General features: G+C 43.9%; 1 protein-coding gene across 1 annotated transcript; it reads right to left on the reverse strand.

Annotated features, from left to right (window-relative positions):
* Window positions 1-418: 418 nt before the first annotated feature.
* JOSD1 (Josephin domain containing 1) lies at window positions 419-6,921 on the reverse strand. The gene is made up of 5 exons (XM_084809847.1): window positions 6,778-6,921; window positions 5,225-6,055; window positions 2,961-3,089; window positions 2,650-2,844; window positions 419-1,659 (listed from the first exon to the last, which is right to left on the reverse strand). The coding sequence occupies exons 2-5, from the start codon at window positions 5,407-5,409 to the stop codon at window positions 1,560-1,562; spliced, it is 609 nt and encodes a 202-aa protein (XP_084665973.1). The 5' UTR covers window positions 5,410-6,055; window positions 6,778-6,921; the 3' UTR covers window positions 419-1,559.
* Between the last annotated feature and the right edge of the window lie 2,467 nt (window positions 6,922-9,388).

Raw genomic sequence — 9,388 nt, forward strand, 5'->3', positions numbered from 1 at the left:
CAAGATCTGTCTTGATGCCACACATACTACATTTGACTGTGAAGGCAGAGTTCAGGTAGTTGGAGTGCTGGCTTAGAAGGTATCTTGCTCATATTCAGAATGGTGTCCTCGGAAGTGAGAAGGGTCAATGTCAGCCCTCCTTTCTAACTAATCACTTAAATTGCTCCATAGTATGAAACACTGAAAAAGTGGATCCTATTTCTGCTGTTCCAATACTACTGTAAATGAAGCTGGCAAAAGCAATAATAATGAAAAATGCAAAAGTAGAATAACCTGGGCTCAAGGGGACGTGTGGAAGATCATCCTGAACTATCCATTTCATCTGCTAGCTGTGACAAGAATGATGCACAACACCTGGGTGAGGTGACAAAGAAAGCTAGTTCAGTTTCCTTCCAATCTTCAGCTCTTTTTGCTAATTTGGCCGGGGGGGGGGGGGGGAGAAGAGGGTTAGTCACCTGCCAATCACAATGGAAGAATGTGGCTTAGCCTATCTGCTGTTAATAGTCTTCCCTTACACCAGACTTGCTTAGACACTCTACCCCAGGTACTGACAGTTACTACAGGAGCCACAGAAATCTAGCCCTTAGATCTTGTTCCCCATAACTCCTTTTCAAAACTAACACTTGCCCTTCCACCAGCTTCCTACCTTATTGAAACTTGACTACTCTTCCCTTTTATTTCATGATTCCATCCTCAAAGAGCCTGTAGTTTTATTCCCTGCTCAGTGAATATTTCCCTGAATTACATCACACAGACAAAAATAAACACAGGCTACACCTGGCCCACTAAACAAAAAAATACTTGAGGCTTCTAAATAAGCATCAATTAGTTACCTCTTTCCCAAATTATTCAATCTTTCATTCTCAGACCAACAAAGGACACATTTATAATAAAAAGAGTATGAGAAACAAAAACCTCAAACTCCTGTAGGGAGTTCCAGAATGATGGTCCCATTTTGTCTACATGTCCCCTAATTCTTGGCACAATTACTATTACAAAAGGGGAGTCCACAAGCACCATACCATTGCGAAGAGTATCTAGAGTTTCCTGAGAGACCCATATGATTTGCAATTTTCTTCAACATAGCTTGGTGCTGGAGGGAGATATGAGAACATGCTTGGCCCCAGCCCTTGCCTGAAGGAGACACACACCATTCCAGCCAAATAAGCTTTAGGGACTCCTGGAAACAGTAGTGTGCAACCCACTATGAAGTCTTTTAAGACTGGGGGGGGGGGGGGAAAGGAAAGCAGGAAATTAAAGGGGAGGTTTCCAACACCTCACTCCTAAATCACACTATGCATCATAATTAAAGAGCACAGAACAGGCTCTCTTCCTTACACCTTCTCCTCTTCCCCCAGTACGTGTCCAGCTTCTATTCCCTTTCATGTTGGCCCTGACAATATCTTGTGGCTGTCTTATTGCACCCTCATGATGGAAAAAAGAATTCCAGAGTTCCAGGAAAGAGGAGTTAAGAGTGCTCATTATGCACATCACAGGACATAAGAAGTTGGTGGGGGATAGGGAAGAGTACTGTAGTGTGAGGACAGGATAGTTGCAAGTCATGCATCAGCTCTCCAACTCTGATGTGCTTCCACCTCTTCAGGCACCACCAACAGAAGTTCACAGTTCTTTCCTCGCAGCTGGTGTCTCAGAAATTTCCTGTGGTAATGAAAGGGAAACAAAACAGAAAAGGGCACACATCAAATTTACTTGTATTCTTTTTCCCCAGAGGTTAGCTGTATTAGTCTATTGCAACAGAAGCGGCAAAGAGGACTGTGACACCTTAAAGACGAAGAATGTTTTTCTAGCATAAGCTTTCGTAGACTAGCCCACTTGAAATGGGCTAGTCCATGAAAGCTTATACCAGCATAAATTTGTCTTTAAGGTGCCACAGGACTCTGCTGCTTTTGTATTCTAGTGTTTTTGTATTCTTCAGTTTATGTAAGCTACTGAGTGTGCTATGAACAGAAGAGCAAGAAATATATAGTAATTAGATACCAATTTTAATTGAGAGGCCTAATGGCTTTGGACCTGCTTATTTAAGTAATGACCTCAAGCAAGGCTAATGGTCAAGGATGATGGAAGTTGCAGCCAAAACAATATCTGGAGAGGCCCCGGTTGGAGAAGGCTGATCTAAAACGTCAGTCAAAATACAATAGCTTTACAAAGTGTACTTTAGAATCTCCACACACACAACAAGGGACCTACCAAGGTTTTTTAGATGCACACTACAGCAGCCTTCTCCATCCTGGTGCCCTCCAGATGTGTTGGGCTACAGCTTCCATGGTGTTCTAGATGGGGACAATGGGAGTTGTAGTCCAACACACAGAGGGCACTGGTTGGGCAAAGCTGCAGAGTACAAGAAACACTATGACAGATTTAACGAAGACTATAAAGATGTACTAATTCCATTGACCAAGGCCAGAGAGAGTATTCTAAAAATAATGACAAATGCCTACTTTTGAAGTATAAGATCAAATCCAGACTGGGGCGTACAATGTTTCCATTCTTCATCTTTGTTGGAACCCTTCACTCTCTTCTTCTCTCAGAGAGGTTAAAACCAAACCATGCCATACTGATTATATGCTCTAGTTTACAATCTGCAGAGAGCTGTACCCAGGTTACAGGGTAGGATGGAAGACAACGTACCTGAGCTCACTTTCACCTCCAATCCATTCAGGCACCTTGAGTTTGGAGTCAAGATTGTAGTAAGTACCACCCACTTCCCGGACGCAGATCCAATGTTGCCGTTTAAGAGGAAGTTTTAAAGGACCCCAGCAGAGGCTTGAGGGCAGATTCATAATGAAGCCCATCACATTACTGAGGGCAATTACATTAACATCCCTGAACAAAGAAAGAGGGAAGAAAATGGTAAGGCTCCTGCATTCAGCTGAAACCCAAGTGGGAAGCAGCCATCTCCACTGAGGGCAAGCCTCTCTTGACACTCTAGTTCGCTTTACCTGCGCTTATCCCACCAAACTGCTTCATAACCTTTGGTCTGAAGAGCTGCCATGATGACATTCACATCATAGTTCCCATTTCCCAGCATGCTCTTCTTGTGTGGTGTCACCATGGTGTTGGGAGATAACCTGAATGTGAAATATATTGCACAAATATATAAGATGACAGTACCTGTCCTAAATATTTGAAAGGAGGCAAAGTAGACCAGGTTGGGGAAAGAAAGCTGGGGAAGAATGAACTTAAAAAATGCCAGTTCTATTAGTGTATTTGCAGCAAAGGACACTGGGTCTTGCCTGCCCTGTCCTTCCTAGCACCTAAGAGTTTTCAAGAAGTAAGCCTATCATTTTTCCTGTTACCAGATTCATATCCCTTACAAGGATACTGCTATCATATAGAAGACTTCAATAAACCTACAACAAAAGACTGAAAGGCTTCCAAAGGCAGCAACAGTAAACTTTACATATGCTTAAAACAGATCCTAGGGCCCTAATAGAGGCCTGATTTATTACAAGATAATTATTTCTATACTTTAAAAAACTAATAAAATCCTAAATTTCTTGGTGGTATGACCTAAGAGACTTCTTCATGTTCAAGAGCATGATGTTTCAGTAAAATGCATACATCAAATATTTTATGAACAAACTAGGTAGGTCATCCTGGCTTCAGTCACAAGAGCAACTATATGTGGTGTTTCAATAACATTAATCTATCACTAGAACTGGCATCTGGAACTGAGCTATCCTCAGAACATTTACCATTGAAAGATCCTCCCTCTCCACAGCTAGACGGCATTTGTTCATCCATAATTGCTTGGAGGAACCAAGGGCACCTTGCACTTCTCCTTAGAGAAGGTTAACAAGAGACAGTTCAACTTTCTGAATTGGGGATGGAGAGGTCTACTTTGACTCATTTCAGGAGCCCACAGTATCAATAACAGTCTGTGATTCAAGGTTAGCAAGCAAAGAAAATAGGCGAGAACTATTAGAAGGCTCAAAACTGTACAGGAGCATTTTTCTTTGGTGTGGTAGGGACCAACGTTTGGCTGGATAATTAATTACAACCATAATACTTCTACAATCATATTTTAAGGTCATAATAGTTCTACAGTTATATTTGTAAAGACATAAGCCACAAAACCCTTATTCAAAAACCTACACATTAGTAAGAGCTTTTCTAAAAGTTCCTGAACACTTAAACAAACTTCACTTTTCAGTTCCAATAAGCTAAAGATTGAAACCCAAGGGAATCTACAAGTACTGTCTCTTAAATTAAGATTCCTCTGAGCTTTGAGGAACAGCAGAACTCCCATAAGAACAAGAAATCACGGCATAAACAACATAGGACCTACTGCATTGATTGTATTTGCTATTTTCATCTTCAATAAAATCTCCAAATTATTGCCTTAAAAAAACACACAGCATGATCCTATGAATTCTTACTTTAAAGTAAAGCCCTCACCCCCAGATCCAAGTTCATCTGGATTTACTCCAGCCGTTCTGTGTATAAGACTGTGACAATAAAAAGATGTTGGGAGAATTTGTTTGCAAATGGCTGAGTAGTTGCTGAGAATGACTCTCATTTTTCAGCACTATACTCCCTATTTTACAACCAATTACAGCCACTCATGGTATTTTTATGGAACTATACCATCAACTGTTTTGTTGGAGGATGACAGGGAGTATAGAGTGCACTATTATGTAAATCAAGCGAGCAGATGCATTTGACAGTGTGCAGCTGGAGGGTAAGGAAAAAAAAGATATGAGGATTTGCAGTAGACAGTGGTTGCCAAATAGTGGACTGGGGTAGATACGGCAAAGGACAATGGGTCACCATACGCATCACATGACAGCAAGAGTTGTATTTAACACTATGAACTGGTGTCAGTTCCCATGAGCAGGGAATTGCAGCCACCACCTGGCTCTCCATTTGTTACATGCATATGTCTAGTTTTTAATGTGTACATATTAAAAACAATGTGTGAAGCAGCCCTAAGTAGATTTTACTTTTTGGTCAGAGGCTGGGACAAAGTCAGGTGGACCTCTAGATAAAAAGCAAACTGTACTGGGAGATTTCCTTAGTAAAACATCAGGAAATCACTGGAGGAAGAAACCTATTCAGAAGTCGGCGGTATCATTCTCGATACCTTTCTTCTTTCCCTCACCAAAATCCATAAGGAGTTGTGGAGGCCCTAATCTAACCAAAGATATGCAAACAAACAAAACCCCACAATAACATAATGCTGGCAAGACCAAGTTCTTCCTACCTCTGGAAAATTTCCTGTAATGTATCTCGTGTAAAGGCATTGCCATCCTGGAAGACATTATTGAGGGCATGGAGGGCACACAGCTCCCTGCGCTGTTTTTCATGATAGATACGCACTGGCATCAGCTGTGGCGTTTCTGGCAATTCTGATTTGGTTTTGTCACCTTTCCATGGCACACAACTCATTTTTTCTTTCGTAGTGTAGGATGTGAAGATGGGAGATGATAGTTTGTGAAGTTTCTTCCCACACACAAGAAAGCAAGCAAGCAAATGGCCCCTTCCTTTATAGGCAACTCCAGCTCACACAAGTAGCAAACCTGCTGTTGCTTTAATATTTACCGGATGGCTGCAAAAGTAACTTAATCATTTTTCTCCCTCCCTCCCTCGTCCTTCAGCTTGCAAGAAACTGTCCTTAATATATTTCTGTCTTTCTCTTGGTCTCCCCTTGAAAAATATTTTACGTGGCCCTAACATCAGAATGTCAGATTGAATTTATCACATCGTTCCTTTTCCTCCATTTCCTTTGGTCAATAATGCCTCTAAGACCAAGATCCAGAGCCTAACTCTGAAAATATGCTCACCCTAAAAAAGAAAAGAAAAAAGACAAACAGCATAAAATTAAGCAAGACCAGGTTGCTCTGGCCTAAAAGAAATACAGGGCCCCCAGAAAAGCATCAACTGCATTTTTGCATTCTTGAGGGAGTGGCCGTGTCCCAAAAACACAGATGCCAAGAGGTAAGGACGGAAACTGTTTCTTCCAGGGCAGGAGATGAAAAGCAGCTGCTCCACCTTCACTAAGCACAAAATTCCTTGGCCAGCACTTCTTGTATTCCTGATGGAGAAAGATCCAGTTAGCATAGGATTTCTATCCCCCTATATGCCAAGTAAGCTTTTTAAACACCACCCAGGAAGTTTTCTTCAAAAGCTGTTCTGTATAATCCAAGAATAAGGCGACTACCAAGATCCAAAGCCCGCTCTACACAATGCAGGGCTGACAACAACCCTCCCTTCCCCACAACCGGGAAGGCTGACTTTCCTCAGCCTCACAGCAAGCACGTTCGTTCCCTTCGTGCCACAGTCGAGGATGCGACTTCCTCAACGTCAAGTGTGTGGTCACAAGGAAAGCAAAGGCGGAGTGTGCTGGTGAGGGTGCCTGTGCCTGCGTGTTGTGTGGCTGGGGGAGGGGAGTTTGTGTTTGCAATCACAGCCATTCTGGCCTGTCCCGTAGGACCGCCGTTGAGCAGTCGGCTGGCCACTGTACACCCCCCTCCCTCCATGCGGGTAACGGGGCAGAGAACCGTACTCATGCCAGCTCCTTCTTCAAAGGGAAGGGGGGCAGAGAGGGGCCGACGGTACTAAAATAGCTGCTAACTTGGAGGAGGGGAGTCGCATATTCCGTGGGGTGGCCGGCTGGCCAGGGTGGCGTGTGGGGCGAAAGAGCTCCCTCATGGGGGGAACCCAGAGCCGCCGCCTAGACAGGCCCTCTTCGTGGGGGTGGGGAGGGCTGCATCTCCTTCACGAACGCGCCCCCCGCCCGGCCGTCACGCTACTCACCCGTTAGCGGCCCCAACCTGCTTGGACCAACAGCCACCCAGGAGCCGGCGCATGCGCAGCCATAACGGAGCCCTCGCTCGTCGCGCGCGCTGGCTCCGCCTCGCCGCTTGCCTACGTCGCGGGAGCAGGGTTCCTCGTGACGTCAGGCAAGGCTGCGCTCCCTCCCTCCGTTCCAGGGTGTGAACTGTGCAAGTGTCTGAAATCTTGCGCCCGCCCCTGCGTAGGTCTCGTGCTGTCATATGACCTCGCTTACAGCCCGTCTGAGATTATCGTTCGGCGGGCTGGATTCGCCGGGCGGGGGGGGGGGGGGGGTGCTTGGGCGCGTTGTTGGGAGGATCAAATAGGAGTGTTAGACCTGAGCTCCGCGGAGGAAGGATTGTGATTTTGTGTGGCATATATATCGCCTTCCTTTCCCTCAGTAAGGCATGAATGCCCCGTTTTGGCGCCTGACGGTGGTACAAAGATTTCCATCGGTGCATATTCCAAATAACGTCTTGCATCGTGATACACGAAGTTCTTGTATCCCGTGCCGATCTTGCCTCAGGGACGAGGGCCCGTTTGCTCTCCGTTTATAAAGTTCTGTTCCTTATTTATGCTGCTGGTGCTGCTCTTGGTTCGATTAAGGAACTGGGAAAGAAGTAACTAACTTCACCCTTGTGCTTCATGGTGTATGTATGAGAAGGGGCACCTGTTTGCAAATATTTGCCTTTCCCCATTATCTCTCCCCCCCCATGTGTTTTATTACTGCAGTGTTTTTTTTTTATTTTTTGAAAAAAATTAAAGGTGGATCTCTCTTTGACAGAAAATGGTAATGGAGAAACAGCCTTGAAAAAAACATGTGGAAATGTAAAAAGCATGGGACATGGCCAGGAATTTAATCTGCTCATGAAGGTTTCACCCACAAAATCTTTGTAGGTTGTAGCTTGTTTAAAACTTAAATTTTGATTCACACTAGTATGCAAGGATACATATGTTTTGCCATGTGGACAGGGTTGCCAATTGACTACCTTTTTTTCTGGCAAAGAATCCTGTACTACTAACAGCTCCATAGCAAGTAAAAAATACAGCTAGTGAAATTTTTCCTGACATGAAGTTGCAAGAATGGGTAACATTTAACTTGCTGAGCAGCTTATTTTAGCAGCTGTTAAACCACAAATGAAGTGTGGTGAAAAATACCCTCGAGTGGTCATTCGCGTATTACCCACAATGTCCTTGTATACGGGCATGGGCTTTGACAAAAATGCAACATGGGAATTGGCCCAAACAATGCACCTGATTTTTATTTCATTTATTAGATTTCTATACTGTCCAATAGCCAAAGCTATTTCGTGTTGCTAAGTCATACATCTATGCTTCATTACACTTAGATTTGAGGAACTGATTTCTAGACAGCAAACTTAACCGCTGGAACATGTGCTCGAGGGCTGCATTTCATGACAAACATTGCCTTCCTAATCCACCACAATATTTGCCAAGTGGCCTCACCATTAATGGATCTTGCAGTGTTTTGATTTACTGTAGAAACAGCTTAGGGCTGTAATCCTATACACACTTATTTGGGAGTATGTCTCATTGAGCTCAGTGGGACTTACTTCCAAGTCAACATGCATATGATTGCGCTGTAAGTTCTTTATTTAAAACACTTCTATCTTCTGGTTTTCCCCAGGAAAGAATCTATCTAAAATTATTTCTAGGCCACCTTTATGGGTGGAACCTTCTCAAGGCAGTGTACAAAACAAAACACACACGAAGTGGCAGTAGAACCTCCAATATTAGTGGGGCAGGGTTTCAGTTAGAACTCTGCGGAAGCACCTTGGATAGTTTAGAGTTCTGACTGAAACCCGGAGTGGATTCACCGCCCCACTGATATCAGAGCCACCAGCCTCCACTGCAAAGTGAATACAGCAGAAATCCATAAAGTAGTTATCATACATAGGCTATTTGCAAATGTCACATAAGACTGCGTTTTATGAATAACCCTGTGTAAGAAACACTTCTTAGTGAATGTGCATAGGTTGCGTGATAAAGTGGTAGACAATCCATTGCCTCATCACAGTGATATCTTGAGTGTAACAAATGGAGGCCTGGTGGTTGCTTCTCAGTGTGCCTACCATCATGAGAAAAGAGGCACAGTTTTCATTAAATGGTATTAGTTGTAGATTCAGACCCTTCTGACAACACAGAGGAAAAGGGTTGCCAACCATTTTGGTCTTGCCGGGTCCCTGTGTTTTTAAAAGGTGCATTATAGACAGAGGAGCAACAGATGTAGCATTCTCCATCTCTACATCTCCATGCTGTGTAGCGCTGTATCTGTTACATCTTCATCTGTCATGCACTTTGGAAAGGCACAGGAGCCCTGGGAGGACAAAGATGGCAACCCAGTAGAGGAGCAGCTGTTTTCCAACGCTTACTGCTGTTGAACCTTTGGTCTTCTTTGTTTGTGGCCTACACTGGGGGTGGGGAATTTCCATGCCACTGTGCATGTTGAGTGTCAGGTTGCAGAAAGGCCAGCGAAACCTAGGGAGACAGGGAGAATAATGGGTGACTGTGTAACACATAGGTCCAGTGACTAGCTGCTCATCAGGAACTTGAGTTAGTAAAAGTGAAAAAC

The sequence above is a fragment of the Heloderma suspectum genome, chromosome 7 (assembly GCF_057233095.1).
Source record: "Heloderma suspectum isolate Gila_16-S chromosome 7, 16-S_ref, whole genome shotgun sequence".
In the NCBI taxonomy this organism is placed as follows: domain Eukaryota; kingdom Metazoa; phylum Chordata; class Lepidosauria; order Squamata; family Helodermatidae; genus Heloderma; species Heloderma suspectum.